The 18,514-nt window shown below is 36.2% G+C and overlaps 1 protein-coding gene across 3 annotated transcripts in view; it reads right to left on the minus strand.

Moving 5' to 3' along the window:
• Positions 1-18,514, minus strand: part of CEP350 (centrosomal protein 350) — a 158,462-nt gene that overhangs the window by 32,489 nt on the left and 107,459 nt on the right. For all 3 annotated transcript variants that reach the window (XM_030303179.1, XM_030303180.1, XM_030303178.1), the window contains 3 exons: positions 13,227-13,426; positions 7,421-7,632; positions 3,050-3,194 (listed from right to left, as the gene is read on the minus strand). In XM_030303179.1, the coding sequence (XP_030159039.1) occupies positions 3,050-3,194; positions 7,421-7,632; positions 13,227-13,426 (557 nt within the window). The remainder of the gene's footprint in view (positions 1-3,049; positions 3,195-7,420; positions 7,633-13,226; positions 13,427-18,514) is intronic.

Genomic DNA, 18,514 nt, shown 5'->3' on the forward strand with positions numbered 1-18,514 from the left:
TGTGTCTCCCTCTCTCTCTGCGCCTCCCCCGTTCATGCTCTGTCTCTCTCTGTCCCAAAAATAAATAAACGTTGAAAAAAAAAATAAAAAAAAAAATTCATCATTAGTAACATCTAAAAATCTCTAGAATTTTTTTTTAACCCAAACAACTCACTGAATGAATTTATTGCCTTTATGGAATTATCTCCTACAAGGTTTTTTTGGGTGGTGACGGAGAGAGGAGGGGACAGGTAAATGATATTTCAGTTTGTTTAAACTAACGTCAAGACAGAATAACCTGATGGACAGAATGATCTAATAGAAAAAATTAAGTTTCTGATTATTTCACACAGGCAGCCTCTAATAATTTGGCTGATAAATTCTTTATCACTTGAGAAAGGCTTATATAACTCCACTACATTAAAACTGACCACTTCCATAAACATTGCATTTAATGATGTCATCATCAATAGGCAGATGGCATCTGGAGTTTAGAAATCTCAGAGCTATTTTTCTAAAACTATTCTCACTTGAGTATGTTTTACCAATAAAACAGTATCTTATTAACATTATTAATCCTTAGTCTGTAACTCATGCAAGGCTGGTTACAATATTATTCCACTGAACAGATGGAAAAGACTATCCAATATGGGAAAGAAAGCTGAAGAAAGTCACCAGTAAGTAGTAGAGCTAAGATATGAATTCAGAGTTGTTTTTTTTTTTAAATTTTTTAATGTTTATTTATTTCTGAGAGAGAGAGACAGAGAATGAGTCGGGGAGGGGCAGAGAGAGAGGGAAACACAGAATCAGAAAGCAGGCTCCAGGCTCTGAGCTGTCAGCATAGAGCCCAACGCAGGGCTTGAACTCACAAGCCATGAGATCATGCCCTGAGCCAAAGTCAGACACTTAACCGACTGAGCCACCCAGGCACCCCTAAATCCATGTTTTCAAGTATCAAGTTTATGTCTACTGACATGTTACTACACTGGTAGTAACTTTTTGCCAGAGTACCTCAAAGCAAATACATAAAAATAATAATATTCAACAAATATGATATACAACATTCTTCAACTGGCTTGAGCTAGTAATCTCATTTCTAAGAATTTATTCTTACTGAAATATTCCACAAGAAGATGTTCATTACAACTTTACTGGCTGGGAATGCAAGCTGGTGCAGACACTCTGGAAAACACTTCCTCAAAAAACTGAAAATAGAACTACCCTACAACCCAGCAATTGCACTACTAGGCATTTATCCACGGGATACAGGTGTGCTATTTAGAAGGGACACATGCACCCCCATGTTTAGAGCAGCACTATCAACAATAGCCAAAGTATGGAAAGAGCCCAAATGTCCATCGATGGATGAATGCATAAAGAAGTTGTGGTATATATATACAATGGAGTATTACTCAGCAATCAAAAAGAATGAAACCTTGCCATTTGCAACTATGTGTATGGAACCAGAGGGTATTATACTAAGTGAAATTAGTCAGAGAAAGACAAATATCATATGACTTCACTCATATGAGGACTTTAAGGGACAAAACAGATGAACATAAGAGAACGGAAACAAAGATAATATAAAAACAGGGAGGGGGACAAAACAGAAGAGACTCATAAATAGGGAGAACAAATTGAGGGTTGCTGGAGGGGTTGTGGGAGGGGGGATGGGCTAAATGGGTAAGGGGCACTAAGGCATCTACTCCTGAAATCACTGTTGCACTATATGCTAACTAATTTGGATGTAAATTAAAAAAAAAAAAAAAAATTAAAAAAAAACATTATTGGCAATTTTGACAAAATCTAAATGATCATCACTAGGGAAATATTTAAATAAGTTATGGTATATCTACTCTTTGAAATATTATGCTGTTATTCAAAAACAAGGGTGATTTAAAAATATGGGTGTGGGAACCTCCAATGATTTATTATCATTTGAAACACTGAAAACAGGGGGTACAGAATAGGATCAAAGACCAAAAACAGAATAATATTTTTCACTTTTTCTTTATTAAATGTCTACTCTCAAATGAAAACTAAAAATGAGCTCAAAAGGCATACACTCAATATAGTGTTAACCTTCCTTGGAATTCTCATAAACTGAGCGTTGCCTGTATAGACATGCTTCCCAAGATCAGATCTTGTGTACACTGAAGTCTTACAGAATAGAGGCTGTTCATGGTTTCATAATCTAATAGCACAGAGTTTTATAGCAGAACAGAGACTATAGGAGAATAGACAATGTTCCCCACTGCCATGTACAGTTGATTCTCTACCTTCCCTCCTTTGAAACTTAGGCTATCCTGCCCTACCTCCTCCTCTCTCTCTCCATGGTCATCATTAATTCATTCAAGAAACACTTAAGGGGCTCCTGGGTGGCTCAGTCGGTTGAGCATCCGACTTTGGCTCAGGTCATGATCTCACAGCTTGTGAGTTCGAGCCCCGCGTCGGGCTCTGAGCTGACGGCTCAGAGCCTGGAGCCCGCTTTGGCTTCTGTGTCTCCCTCTCTCTCTACCCCTAACCCACTCGCATTCTGTCTCTGTCTCTCTCAAAAATGAATAAACATTAAAAAAAAAAAAAAAAGAAAGAAAGGAGCATTTAATAAATACCTGCCATGTGCAATGCAAAGTACCTGGTAGGTCCTGGTGCCACCAATTATTAATAAATTAGACTCTCCTTTCCAGAAGTCTATATGCTAGTAGGGGAGACCTGCTGGGTAAAGTCTGGTTACAATTTATATGCTGTCTGGTATAAGCTGATGCACAGAGCACTATGGGAACACATAAGCAGTGTCTGGCACATAGAAAAAAATATTCAACAAATGTCTGATGAATAAATGACTTGCCCATTAACAACCCAAGAATATAACAGTTTGTCACATTTTGTGTAATTAGGGAAATAATTAATTATCAATGAAAAGCACTGAATTATGTGATTTACTCTTGGCAAGAAAAAAGCCTTTACAAATGAGAGAAAGGATAACATTACACTAACATATGGACAGACAAAGCTTATTAAAGAGGTATTCAAATATAATACAAAGAAAACTCCTTGTTATTACTCTTACCTGACTGTGTCATAGATAATGACTCATCTGACCAACTAGAACAGTGTTGATGGGACTTGATAGGTAGACGATACTGTCCTCCAGTCCTATGACTTCCTTTGCTAGACTCCTGCTTTGATACTGATGTGCAGCTTTTGGGAGGTGACTGTTCAAACAGAAAACCAAATGGGAAGTGTTTTGTGATACAGTTGTAAAATCCAGTTAGCATTTGACATACCAAGCAGTTAATAATATATACAAAGAGTGTTAAGTAATTCTATGACATAAAAAGTAAAAACAGTTTACAAATTATACAAAGGATAAATCGACCTCAATTTTTTTTAAGTTATACAAAAAAGTTACAGAGAAGCATGCTTTTTAGAGAGGTTTAAAATAAAGTAGGAGGAGGGGGAGCCTGGGTGGCTCAGTCGGTTAAGCGGCCGACTTCAGCTCAGGTCATGATGTCGCGGTCCATGAGTTCGAGCCCTGCGTCGGGCTCTGTGCTGACAGCTCAGAGCCTGGAGCCTGTTTCAGATTCTGTGTCTCCCTCTCTCTGACCCTCCCCCGTTCATGCTCTGTCTCTCTCTGTCTCAAAAATAAATAAACGTTAAAAAAAAAATTAAAAAACAAATAAAGTAGGAGTGGCTATTGTATAAGTGATAGTTACCCCCTTATTCATTTATTTTTTTTAATTAAAAAAATTCTAAACACAGGAGTGCAGATATCTTTTCGACATAGTGATTTCATTTCCTTCAGAAGACTCCACCCAGAAAGTGGAGTTGCTGGATCATATGGGAATTCTCCATTGACAGATAAATGATAAAGAAAATGTGGTGCATGTGTGCACAAGTGCATGCATGGACGCGCACACACACACACACACAGGAACACACTATTCAGCTGTAAAGAAAGAAGGAAATCCTGCCATTTGCAACATGGATGAACCATGAGGGCATTATGCTAAGGGGAATAAGTTAGACAGAGAAAGATAAATACTGTACAATCTCACTTATGTGTAGAATCTAAAAAAAAAAAAAAAAAAAAAAAAAACTCAACTCATAGAAAAAGAGATCAGATTTGTGGTTACCAGACGTGGGGGTTGTGGGGAAATTGGGTGAAGGTGGGAAGGGTACAAACTTCCAGTTATAAAATACATAAGTCCTAGGGATGTAATGTAAAATGGGATGACTAGAGTTAAACATTGCTGTGTGGTATATGTGAAAGTTGCTAAGGGAGGAGCATAAAAGTTCTTGTTACAAGGGAAAATTTTTTTTAACTTTATGAGGTGAGAGATGTTAACCAAACTTATTGTGGCAATCATTTCCCAATGTATGTATGCCAAGCCATTATGCTGTACACTTTAAACTTATACAGTGTTGGGGCGCCTGGGTGGCGCAGTCGGTTAAGCGTCCGACTTCAGCCAGGTCACGATCTCGCGGTCCGTGAGTTCGAGCCCCGCGTCAGGCTCTGGGCTGATGGCTCGGAGCCTGGAGCCTGTTTCCAATTCTGTGTCTCCCTCTCTCTCTGCCCCTCCCCCTTTCATGCTCTGTCTCTCTCTGTCCCAAAAATAAATAAACGTTGAAAAAAAAAATTAAACTTATACAGTGTTGTGTATCAATTATATCTCAATAAAACTGAAAAAAAAAACTTTAAACATACTAAATACGGGGGTGCCTGGGGGATTCGGTCAGTTGAGCGTCCCAATGCTCATGACCTGACTTCAGCTCAGGTCATGAATCCAGCATCGTGGGATTGAGCCCCACATCAGGCTCTGTGCTGAGAGTGGAGCCTGCTTGAGATATTCTCTCTCTCTCTCTCTCTCTCTCTCTCTCTCATTTTCTCTCTCTTTCCTTCTGCCCTTCTCCCTTGCTCACACACTCTCTTTCTCTAAAATAAAATTTAAAAAAAATTTTTTTAAATACTAAATATGTACTATTTTGAAGAAGGAAGGAAAGAAGGGAGGGAAGGAGGAAGGGAAGAAAACAAAGTATAAGAAGACTGTCTACAAGAGATTATAAAGGACATCATTTCTATCCTGCCACCAGGAGGAAGTGGGAATATCTAATTTGATTCCTGGCTATCATCACTTCCTGTATCTGTGAATTTGGGCAGGTTTCCTAGCCCACTGAGCTTCAGAGTGGGGCTTAAAACAGTACCTCTAGATTTCTTGTGAGGATAATCCACATAAGGCATTGGCATATTAGCTGGCACTTGGTAAGTAAGCACGAGTAAGTATTAGTTTTTTATTATAAAAATCACTAGGGGCGCCTGGGTGGCTCAGTCGATTGGGGGTCCGACTTCGGCTCAGGTCATGGTCTCACAGTTTGTGAGTTCGAGCGCCGCGTCGGGCACTATGCTGACAGCTCAGAGCCTGGACCCTGCCTCAGAGTCTGTGTCTCATCCTCTCTCTGTCCCTCCCCTGCTCCCACTCTGTCTCTCTCTGTCTCTCAATAATAAACGTTAAAAAAAAATTTTTTTAATAAAAATAAAAATAACTTAAACATTTTTTAATGTTTATTTTTGAGAGAGAAAGAGAGAGGCCGACCAGGGGAGGGGCAGAGAAAGAGGGAAACACAGAATCTGAAGCAGGCTCCAGGCTCCGAGCCGTCAGCACAGAGCCTGACCCAGGGTCCAAACCCACGAACTGCAAGATCATGACCTGAGCTGAAGTCGGACACTCAACCAACTGAGCCACCCAGGTGCCCCAGTTATAAAAAATCACTTTAAGACACACTAGTTTTATTTCTTTGCCATATTCGCTTGTCAGGAAAAAAACTAATTTTTAGTGTTTGATCAGCCTATTTTGAATGTCAATAACAATGCTAGGTGGGATTTAACCAATTCACAGGAAGTAACATTAAGATTGTGTCAAAAAGCATAGTTTGGTTGTAAATTCCATGCTACGTTTATGTATACAAGCCTATTTTCACATAATAACTAAGAATTTGCTAATTTAATTAGAAGCCTTTTATAATCTAAAAACTCTGCTTTCAAGTATGTGCCCAAGGCATTGGAATATTTTGCTACACAGCACAGAATAGGTTCTTCATTGGATCACTGGATAAAAAATGTTTTCCCCCAAATCTTTCAGGTGCTATAACACACATAAATCTGATTTTTCAATAGAGGAAATGCAATTCATTCTTCACATCCACAGTGAAATGAAGACTCTATCAAAAGATACTCCATTTTGTGGGGCGCCTGGGTGGCGCAGTCGGTTAAGCGTCCGACTTCAGCCAGGTCACGATCTCGCGGTCTGTGAGTTCGAGCCCCGCGTCGGGCTCTGGGCTGATGGCTCGGAGCCTGGAGCCTGTTTCCGATTCTGTGTCTCCCTCTCTCTCTGCCCCTCCCCTGTTCATGCTCTGTCTCTCTCTGTCCCAAAAATAAATAAAAAACGTTGAAAAAAAAAATTAAAAAAAAAAAAAAAGATACTCCATTTTGAAATTAAATGGGTTCCTTTTTTTAGATAGAGACTTTAACAAAGTTTATGTTCACTTAATATTTAATAATATTATGCTAATTCCTTTGTAGGCTTTAAAAAATCAATTTTAAAAAGAAACACAGTTAAGTTTCTAAGCTTAAGTTTTTATCAGATAGGTTTTGGGTTTTTTTTAGTTTTATTTATTTAGTTTGAGAGGGGCGGGGGAGGAGGGGCTGGAGACAGGGAGAGAGAGAATCCCAAGCAGGCTCTGAGCTGTCAGGACAGAGCTCGACGCAGGGCTTGATCCCACAAACTGTGAGATCGTGACCTGAGCCAAAATCAAGAGCTGGACACTTAACAGACTGAGTCACTCAGGCCCCCTCATCAGATAGGTTTTTTTTTTTAAATGAAATACAGAATTAAGGACAATGTGGAAAATCTTATTCTAGAAGTGACCATTATTCTAATTCAGAGTCAATAACCATTTCAGATCTGCCTTAAAGAAATGCAACCATTACTTTTATTCTGATTTATGAGTTATAAGGGCAACTATTAACTAAATTATAGAAAAGGCACAATGATATGGTTTAAGATCTTACTGTTTCTATTATAGGTCAGAATACAGATTTTAATAAGCACTTGTATTGTCCCTCTATAATTACCTTTAAGTTTAATTTAAATTAAACTTGAATTATCTTTTAAAGATTTTAGAACTTCCTATCCCCTCAATATTAATAGACTTAATAATATATAATTTTACGACTGCCACTAAAACTAAAATTTATATATTTATTAATCTTTAGGAATCTATGAAAAGCTTTATTCCTGTTCAAATATCATATGCTGTATGTTACAGGTATGGGCAATAGTCAACACTGTCATTAATTGCAAGGATGTTAACTGTTAATAATATAACTTTCAGAAGACTTTGGTCTAAAGAAGCTTTAAGGAATAAATATACATTAACTTACATGTTTACTAGGAGAGGTAGAAGATTCCAGTTCTTGTGAAAAAACCATTTCTTCAGTAAGTACACTATGATCTGGACTCCCTGACTGCTCCTGAACTATAGACTCGGAGGGTATATATCCAACAGCAGGACTGCCCAATTCTTCTGGAATAGAGCTTTCACTGTGGAGGTGAGAGTAAGAAGGTACTGGAGATTCTGCTTCACTTGCTATTTCTACAAAGAGAGAGTAAAAACAAGAAAAAGACCACAGTCTTGGTCAAAAGAAATTTTCCACAGCTACACTTTGCATTTGCTTTTGCATAATTTCACCAATTGCATTTAGATACAATTTTAATCCCACCACTTAAGGAATCACATTACTGTAAAGTCTGTTAGTCTAAGTAAGAATTTTGGCTGACAGCAAACTGAAGGAGAGATCTGTAAACATATAATCAGCAATGACAGTGACTGACAACCTAACTGATTGGGAAGCTACAGAGCAATGACAACTCATATTCTCATATATGAGTGTAAGTTGGTCCAACCACTTTGAAAAACAATGTGGCAATACTTGGAAAAGATGACAATACTCCATTATCTATCAATTCCACTCCTAGGTATACACCCTAGAGAAATCTTGCATATATACAGTAGGAGACATTTACACGGTTTAAAAAACACAAATATCTGCAGATAGTAAAATGAATAAATTGTGGTATATTTAGCCAATAATATGTAACATAGCAACAATAATGAATGAACTAGAGCTGCATGATTGATGGGAGATATACAGTGAATTTCATTTAGTGCTTCCAGAATTTTTAGCACTATCCTGTCTCTGGAATTTCCTGTCCGTTATAACCCTTGCTCTTTCCAAGAAAACAAATATGTTTGACACTAAACAGAAAAACCTTGACATTATACTTGTATAATGTTAAGAATTTACATTGTTTTCCTTCTTTGTCTTTGTAGGTATAATGCCCCACAAGGATTAGATGATATCATATTTTGCATCAGTACTGCTAACATTTGATATACTCAATTCTAAAAGTCTCATTTAAGATTCTGGGTCTGAAATCTGCAAAATAAGCTTATTTAACATAAGCAATACCTTGAATAACATGGGTTTGAACTGCACAAGTCCATTTATATGTGCATTTTTAAAAATAAATACAATTCAATTCAATACTATAAATGTATTTTCTCTTCCTTATGATTTTTTAAAACATATTCTTTATCCTATTTTATTATAAGAATAATACGATACTGTAATATATTATGTACTATATAATACATATAACATACATAATACGGGCTAATCAGCTATTTATGTTATCAGTAAGCCTTCTGGTTAGCAGTAAGCTATTGCTAAAGTTTTGGGGGAGTCAAAAGTTATACATGAATTTTTGACTGTGTGTGGGTTGGCATCCCTAATCCCTGTGTTGTTTAAGGGTCAACTCAATTTTTTCTTTTAGGTTACTTTACTTTATTAAACAGTTAAACTATTCATAGGCTGTATTTGATGAGATTAAAATTGCATTAAAATTGCCTTTGGCTTATCACATTTACCCAATAACACTTTTTCCATGATTAAGGAGGCCAACAGCTCTAATAAATTAGAGAGTTGAACAGGAAAAACATTGCTCTAAGACAGCAGTTAAACATTTTGGTCTCAGGACATCTTTATACTCTGAAAAATCATTGAAGACCACAAAAAGCTTTTTCTGTGGTTACAGATATGGTTATATCTATCAATATTAACCATACTAGAAGTTAAAATGGAAAAAAAATTAAAATATTTAAAAACAGTAATAAATCTACATGTTAACATAAATGACATTTACTAAATTTTAAAATAACTACATTTTTCCAAAAAAGGGCTTAGTTGAAAGGAGAGGGATTGTTTTACATTTTTTAAAATATCTGTAATGTCTGGCTTAACAGAAGGCAGTTGGAATCTCCTATCTGCTTCTGTCTGCAATCTGTGACTATCTGTTGTTTTGGCTTAAGCATATGCAGAAAATCTGGCCTCTCAAAGAATATATGTAATTAGAAAAGGGAAGAGTATTGTAACAGTCTGTACAGATAATTGTGGATATTCTTTTTTGATGCTACACTGAAATTTGACCATTGGTAGTTCCTTGTATTTTAGCTGGAATGTAGAATCTAAAACCATATCAATAAACTTTTTGTGATGTTACATTAAAATCCTTTGGTCAACTCTGTACTTTAAATGGGTTTTCTACCCATGCATGATTCTCTAAATCATCACTGGTCATTTGGAAAACACTGGTTCACTGAGTTCTGAAGATCTTCCCAATGTTGACACATTTTATCGCACAATATGAAAAAATGACCCTGATTAGTATCATCACCCATCATATCAGGAAAGTCTTTTAAGTATTGGAAAGCTGTCCAGCTCAAGATGGGGAAAACGGCATTTCTAAAATCCTAAATTTTTGCTTGAAAGCTTAAATTTTATCACTGGCAATAAATGTAGCCCTTGTTTTCTCTGAACAAAGTTGCTTCATTTATTTCTGAGAAACTGCCAAATACACAAGTATGAATAACCAGTTTTTTAGACACTTAAGTAAAAATGGTACTCCATGAAAAAAAAAATGGCTAGTTCAGCTTGCAATTCAAACCACTGCATTATGTGCTTTTCTTCAAAGCCGCCACCAACCTTCGGCACATGCAAGTGCTTTGTGCATATTTCCTATTTTGTCACACAAAGTATTAAAAAGATTATGTACCCAAAGGTTGAGATTCAACAAAATTAGTATTTGTAAGTGCTTATTTCCGGGCATTCTTACATAAAACTGGCATGTTATCGTTAGTACAAAGTGGCAAAGAATACAATGGCTACTAATAACACAGTTTGGTGCCACTGCCTTGATTCATGCTAAGACGTCAGCAATTTTACTCACCCTTATTTTTGCTACATCAGCGTAATGTCAACACAGTGAAAAAGGCAAACAACATGTTAGTATCATTATAAAAATAATTTTGACCCCCACATCCTCTGAAAGGATCTTAGAGACTCCCCCAGAGTTTCCTGGGCCATATTTTAAGAACCACTGCTCTAGGATTCATACCTGGGAATGGAACCGCTGAATCGTAAAATACGTGTACCTCACTTTTATGATTTTATTATTTTTAATGCCTCTTTTTTTCAACCTGTTTTCCAAACTAGGTTTAACAATTAATACACCAGCAGTTCCGTGTTCCACCTACATACCTACGGGCTTGATGGGTACTGTGAATGGGCTGAATGATGGTCCCGGAAAAGATATGTCCATGTCTTAACCCCCCGGACCTGTGAATGCAATTCTTTTTGGAAAAAAGGGTCCTTGCAGATGTAATTAAGGATCTCATGATGGGATCACCCTGAATTATCTGGGTAGGCCCTAAATCCACTGAAAGTTTCCTTATGAGACAAAAGAGGAGCAGACAGGCATGGAGAAGAGTGTGAGACTGGAGTTAGGCAGACACAAGAGATGCCGACAGCATAGCCACAAGCTGGAAGAAGGAAGGGAAGAGCTGTTCCCTGGATCCTTCAGAGGGAGCACAGCACTGCCAACACCTTGCTCCTATACTTCTGGCCCCTGGAAGTGAGAGAATAAAGCTTTTTTTTAAGCTACTAAATTTGTGATAATTTGTTCCAGTAGCCCTAGGAAGGGAAGCAGTATTTCTTTATGGTTTTTATGCCCTGATTACCAATACATGTGACATCTTTTCAGATGTTTATTGATGATTTGGAGTTCTTCATTGTGAATTATCTGCTCTTTCCCTTATTTTTAAAATGTGGTTGTCGTTTTATTTTTGATTCACAGGAGCTGCTTGCATGTTCTTCTACTATTCCTTTGTCAGTCATATGTGTTGCAAATATCTTTTTTTATTTTGTTGTTTTACTTTCTCTATGGTGTATTAATGAATACAAATTCTTAATTTATTGAAATCAAAGGTATTGGTATTTCCCTTTGTGGTTTTGCTTTGTATAACCTATTAAAGAAATCTCTCCCTCCCCTTGATGTCATATAGATATTCTCTTCTATGGTCTAAAAGTGTCATAATTCTAATTTTCACATTTAAGCCTTTTTTTTTTTTTTTTAAACCCTTCAGCTGGATCTTTCTCTATTGTCAATGTAGGGATCCAATTTCATTTTTTCCTGCCCTCCAAATTTAGTGGAGAGTCCCTCCTTCCTTCACTGCTCTGCAAAGTTACCTGTGTCAGAAGTCAACTTTCCACATATGCATGGGTCTTTTTCTGGGCTGTTTCATAGTCTATTTGTGTATCTCTGTACAAATAATCCCGTTTTAATCATTATACTTTTACAAGTTTTGGTATCTGGTAATGTAAGTTCTCCATTTTGTGGTTCGTCTTTAGCAGTGTCTTTGCTTTTTGGTCCTTTGTTCTTTCATACACATTGTAAAACGAGCTTATCAAACCCTATGAAGAAATCTTGCTGAGTTTCTGATTTAAACTGCCTTGAATCTACAAATAAGTTCAGGGAGAATTAACATCTTTAATGACACTGAATCTGTGAGAACGGAAAAGCTTTCTATTTATTTTGGTCTTCTGTAATGTCTCCTAATAACATTCTAAAGTTTTCTCCATAAAGATCTTACATATTTTTTGTTAAATTTATTCCTAGTACTTCATGTTTTTTTATTTCTATGATAAATGGCATCTCTTTTAAAAATTAATTTTTGGGGCGCCTGGGTGGCACAGTCGGTTAAGCATCCGACTTCAGCCAGGTCACGATCTCATGGTCCGTGAGTTCGAGCCCCGCGTCGGGCTCTGGGCTGATGGCTCAGAGCCTGGAGCCTGCTTCCGATTCTGTGTCTCCCTCTCTCTCTGCCCCTCCCCCGTTCATGCTCTGTCTCTCTCTGTCTCAAAAATAAATAAACGTTTAAAAAAAAAATTAAAAAAAAAATTAATTTTTCTGGGGGCGCCTGAGTGGCTCAGTCAGTGAAGCATCTGACTCTTGATTTCAGCTCACGTCATGATCTCACAGTCGTTGGATTGAGCCCTGCATCAGGCTCCGCGCTGAGCGTGGAGCTTCCTTGGGATTCTTTCTTTCCCTTTCTCTCTGCCCCTCCCTCACTTGCACTCTGTCTCTCTCAAAATAAATAAACATTTTTTAAATTAGATTTTTCTAACCAATTTCTGCTGGTCTATAGACGTGTAATTGAATTTTGTTTATGAACTTAGCAACCATGCTAGATTCACTTGTTAAATACTGGATTTTCTATAATAATAAGTTTTGCTTCTTCCTTTCACTGCTTAGGTGAAATAAAAGCATCTTTATCTTCTTTCCAAATTTAAAGGGAAAGTTTTCTATGTTTTATCACTAATAGGAGTATCTTGTAGTAGGTTTGGTTTTTCATTTTTGTTCATAGATATCCTAGATCACATAAAGAAAGCTCCCTTCTATTGCTACTTTGATCTGAAATTTGTTTTATTAGAAATGCTTTTTGGATTTTATCAAGTACCTTTTCCAAATCCATTCAGATGTCATGTAATTTTTCTCCTTTGATCCGTTTAAGTAATCTGCCCTGTTGATTTTTTAGGATGTGTTAAACCCCACTTGGTCGTGGAATAGCCCATTTCCATTTCACAGAATTCACCCATTTCTTCTCAGTTCTCAGATATGTTAGCATAAAGTTATTCACAACAGTCTCATAATTCCAAGGTCTGTGGCATTTGCAGCTATATCGCATTCTTCACATTTAATCATCCACCTTTTTTAAAAATAATGAAGTCAATCTTTCGGATACGTTAGGCTTGGGTTTGCAGAGTGAATGGAGTTATTAACATTTATTACCTTTCTGTTCTGTTCTCTGGTCCTCAATTTCTTTCTTCGGAGTTTTAGGTTTTATTAATTCTTTGTCCCAGGCAGCCAAAGCTTGCTTCTCCATTTGACGAATTTCTGCTTCCTCTGCATCCAAACGTCGCTTCCACTCCAGCAGCTCCTCTGCGTGTTGTCGCCGTTGCATTAGTTTCTGCTCTCGCTTTGTCAGAAACCTACGGTCACACCATGAGGGACGGTCAGAGAACAAATCTACAGGCAGAAAGCACTTAGAGCTCTATACCACTCACTGCCTTCGCAACAAGCTGCATAAAAACAACACACTCATACTATTCCTTTGAAAAAGGCTTGAAGTAACAGAAGCTTTGGTGAATCATTCAGAAAAGGAGAGAATTTATGTTTTACTTCTAATTGTTTGGAAAGATTAGCAAAGGAAAAATGGTGGCAAATTCAGAAAAGAAAATCTTCAGAATTTCTGGACAACCAGGACTGATAATCCTGAAATTACATATTCACTTCTCATAGGTGATTCTTTTTCATAACAGATGAAGAACTTATTCTGAAGGCTCAGACCAGAAAACACACAAAACCAAAACAACAAAGACCAAAACAACAACAAAAAACAAATCTCAAAGCCCCCAAACAAGCAAGCAAACAAAAAAACGTGTCCATGTCCCTTTTTGACTTTTATTTTCAAATTCAGTCTGGTTTTATTTCAGGTATCACTCACTATACCCCTCTTTGGTTCCTATTGCCTAAGAGATGCAAAGTCGGGTGATAATTATGGAGAGAACACAGCACCACAGTCAGATGCCTTATGCATATAAACATAACTTTATTTACTTGAGTAAAAGGATGCACCAAATGCCTCAAATTTCTCAATTTAACCTGATCTCTGAAATTCAATTGCTCGATATATCTTAGCTCCAAAGGATTTAGAGAAATTTCTGATTTAGGAAAAGTTATCTGAGTAGTTTAAAAAGCCACTATTAAACTCTCCTCAAATGTAGATGCCACAGCCAAATAAAAGGTGGGCTGCTCATGTTATTGGTGTTAGATCTGTATTGGTAGCTAATCAACAAAAATGCGTTCACACATCCAACGAACACTTAATAAAAAGCACAAAAACTGTCATTCCGCTTCTTGAACAATCAGCATGTCAAATTAATGTGGAAACAAAAAGGTACCATCTATGGGACATTTGACAAGAAGGCTCCAGGCTGTTATGAAAAAAAAGAAAAAGAAAAAAAAAGCAAACAAAACAAACAAAAAGAACAGAGCATGCTCTATCAAAGAGTGCACTGAAAAAGGTGCAAAGTTACCTGACCAACTGGTTGTAGATATACAGCTGGAATTTGGGATGAAGGTTGGGAAAACAGACACTGAGAGAGGCCCAGTGGTGAGACGTAAAGACAGAGAAGAAGTAGTGAACAGGAGAGCAGTGTCTACAAAATAAGGAGGAAGATTTTAAAACCAAGGGATCAAGAGGCAGAAGAGTGAGAAAGGGAAAGCATAAGAGCTGAGTGGAGAACTTTTAATATGCTTCCTGAATAACATTATAAGCTACTCCGTCAAAGCAAGTGTTATACTCTGTGTGACATATAAAACATGTGCTATTATAGATCTTACCAGTGATTTCTGAATAAACATGCCTTTCTCCTCAGATGTTGCTTAACCATTACTTATAGTTTCAGGTAAATTTACTTGTTTGTGAGTAAAGTACGGTGTGGAGCTAAGTAAGTTTTCCCATAAGCTTTAACACAGAGTACAACAACTATGGCTGTGAACCTAGTACATCAGCAATTATACAAACATATGTAACCCTGAGCAAATGATTTTTGTATCTGTACCTTGTCATCTATTTTAAGATTAAAATTAAATAAATAAAAACCACTGCATTTGCCTTATTTGACCTTACCATCATGATCTAGCTGGAAAATAATTTGGAAATTAAATTTATAGTAAAAATGTCTTATTCACCTCTCCCACATAAAACTTACTGCTCACAGGACCTACTGGAGGTATCGTGCTTTATATTTAACAAAGGCCCACTTTAATAAGATTGAAATACCATAGCCATTCTATAAAATATGAGGATGCATAATTAAGAATAACGTAAGCTTGTTGCAATAAATACTCCCAGCAGCAAAAAATAAATAAAAAATAAATCATGCTGTGGACAGCTCAATCATAAGGTTAAAGGTAAGAAGAAAATTTCATGTGTTAGAGTTATAAAAGTAGAAAAAACCCACTAGTTTCTCTTCTTTACTATTTAAATAGTAAATAAATCATATATATATATATATATACACATATATATATATATATATTCGAAAGGATAACTAAGTCTAGTAATAGTTTGAAAGGTTAATTCTCTTTGACAGAGCATGCTCCTGTTCACATGCACACAACAATAACCTGTAGATCAAGGCAACGCTTTTTGCCTTGGAAGGGCAAGGAATAATATCAGTATGTCACAGAAGTGAGAAAATCTAGGTATAAATCCAGCCGCTCATTTGGATTTTAAAAGTATGTAGAATCTTGCTTACACATGTATCTTTAGATAACAGACTATTTCAATGTCTGTTTCCCCACATACAACTTAATATTTCTCCTCCCCTTCATATACTTATATACACACACACACACACACACACACACACACACACACATACATACACATTCGTATCTGGATTGCCTGGATTTTCTGCACTGAAGTTCAAGGAAAAACAATTTTGTCAAATTTTAGTAAGACACTGCAATCTTCCTTGCCATTCTTTATGAATGTATAATAAACTTATTTTGATGCTAATTATCAAAATATGAAAAAACAAATTACTCAGCAAATGGTCCAAAAAATCTATTCATAATATTCAAATATCACCCACCCTCTTAAGTACATAACTGCTAAATGCATGCATGACCTAGTATAAAAAGTAGAATGATATTGAAACATGTAAAATAAACTGTAAAAAAGATACAATTTAAATTTGTCTAACCCAATATAGAGAATAACAATTTTCTCTATTAGAACAAGTACTGACCATTTATTTTTCATTTATAAGGATTAAGCATATTCAAAAGCTCTAGGTTGGGAATGAACAACAAAAAAAAAAAATAGCTAATAGAAAAAGAGAAGAAAATAGTTTAAGATGCAGTATGAGAAAAGTTTAACTTAAAGTTAAAACTTCTTCCCAGAAACACATGTTCTTGATTTAATATATGTGTATTCTAGTAGTAGTGTCCTTTACAAGTTAAATAAAATAAAGTTGAAATAAAAAAGGCAGTACTTCACACTACAGTTAACAATCCTCCAAGATGCTGCACAAATAAGAAAGAAATTTGTAAATGATGGAGACATAAATGCCTACTAATAGAAAATGCTGCTAATATGCGTTATGGTTGGTGTCAAGGCATCCCGCAGCAAGGATGCTTAACAGAACACTGGACTGGGGACAATTAGACACAAAATAGATTTAATCTAGTATGTAAATCATTATGTTCTTATTTAATCTTAAGAAATTCATGAGTAATTAGTTCTCTTTTAAAGTCACACTTTCACACTCTAAACTCTACACATATACAGATAAACAGCCACTGAGCACTCTTCCAATTTAAAGAAATCCTATTTATTTAGAAGGGTCAATTTCTACGGAAATAACTCTAAGTCATCACTGTAGTTTTTCTTTTTTTAAGCTAGGAGGTTGAAAGCAGATATGCTAACTTAACTCAACGTTAACTCTGGCTGGCTGGCATCCAGAAAGCAGGGTCTGAGTTCTAGCCCTGCCACTATGCAACGTGTGAGATGTGGGATGAATCACTTATGTCCATGGCCCCAATTTCTTCCTGTGAAACCAAAGGACTATACTAGATGACGTCCCTAAGAGACCTTTTAGTTCCAGCAGTTTCCAACTCTTTCTCCAAGTACCTCCTCACATTTTTTAAAATACCTCAACATACTACTACCTCAACATACTGCTAGGTCATGTGACATAAATGAGAATCTTTTTTCCCACTGAGCTAATATAATTGTAGATTATGTTCCAACATATTATAAAACCATGCTATAATTTGAAAGAGTAAAATTACAATGTAAATTTTAAATGAAATTGTGAGTTGTAAAATCATTTGACTCTGAAAAATATTAAATAAAACAAACAAAAATCTAATACTTTAAATCATTTTAAAATTGTTTCTGGACCAAAAATTAATTCTACACTGTAAATAAGTAAAAATGAAACACGGTGTTTTAAATTTTAAAATGAATTAATTCTTCTAGTCTTTAAGCATTTTTAATGATATGAGGAATATGAGGATATGGATAGTACTGACAAAAGAAAATGAAGTCTTGTATTTTTTCTCAAGCAAAATTTATTCTATTACTTAAAAGTGTCTAATAATTTGCATATACTTAAATAAACAAAATGCAGGTATATTATTCCTAACCTAGAAAGTAAAGAAAATTATCAGACTATCAGGATTCATTCAGTCTAGAACCTTCTCCAAGAAAATTCTATTTCTAATTTAAGGCAATGATATTTAACACACTTTTTTTTTATTTTTTATTTTTTAACGTTTATTTATTTTTGAGACAGAGAGAGACAGAGCATGAACAGGGGAGGGGCAGAGAGAGAGGGAGACACAGAATCTGAAACAGGCTCCAGGCTCTGAGCTGTTAGCACAGAGCCCGACGCGGGGCTCGAACTCACAGACTGTGAGATCATGACCTGAGCTGAAGTTGGACGCTTAACCAACCAAGCCACCCAGGCGCCCCAACACACTTTTTAAAATTCTAATGAAAATGTCTTCTTTAATGGAATATCAAAAGTCTTCCCTTGCAAATCCTTAATTTTTTTTATTTTTTTTAATTTTTAAAAAAAAATTTTAATGTTTATTTATTTTTGAGAGAGAGAGAGAGACAAAGTGCGAACAGGGGAGGGGCAGAGAGAGAGGGAGACACACAATCTGAAGCAGGCTCCAGGCTCTGAGCTGTCAGCACAGAGCCCGACATGGGGCTCAAACTCACAAACCATGAGATCATGACCTGAGCCAAAGTCAGACACTTAACCCACTGAGCCACCCAGGCGCCCCGCAAATCCTTAACTTTTTAACTCAGTAGATTAATGGTGAAGATTTTAATATTTATCGGACACTACCACAAATATTTTTAGACACATCTATGTCATACAATATTTATCTGTTTAACTTTATGATTATTTAAAACCAAGTAAGTTAATTTGCGCCTTTAATGGTTTCTAAGCTAACTGGGAATATTTTAAAATATTTAAAATGAATGTTTCAGA

The sequence above is a fragment of the Lynx canadensis genome, chromosome F1 (genome assembly GCF_007474595.2).
Source record: "Lynx canadensis isolate LIC74 chromosome F1, mLynCan4.pri.v2, whole genome shotgun sequence".
NCBI lineage: Eukaryota > Metazoa > Chordata > Mammalia > Carnivora > Felidae > Lynx > Lynx canadensis.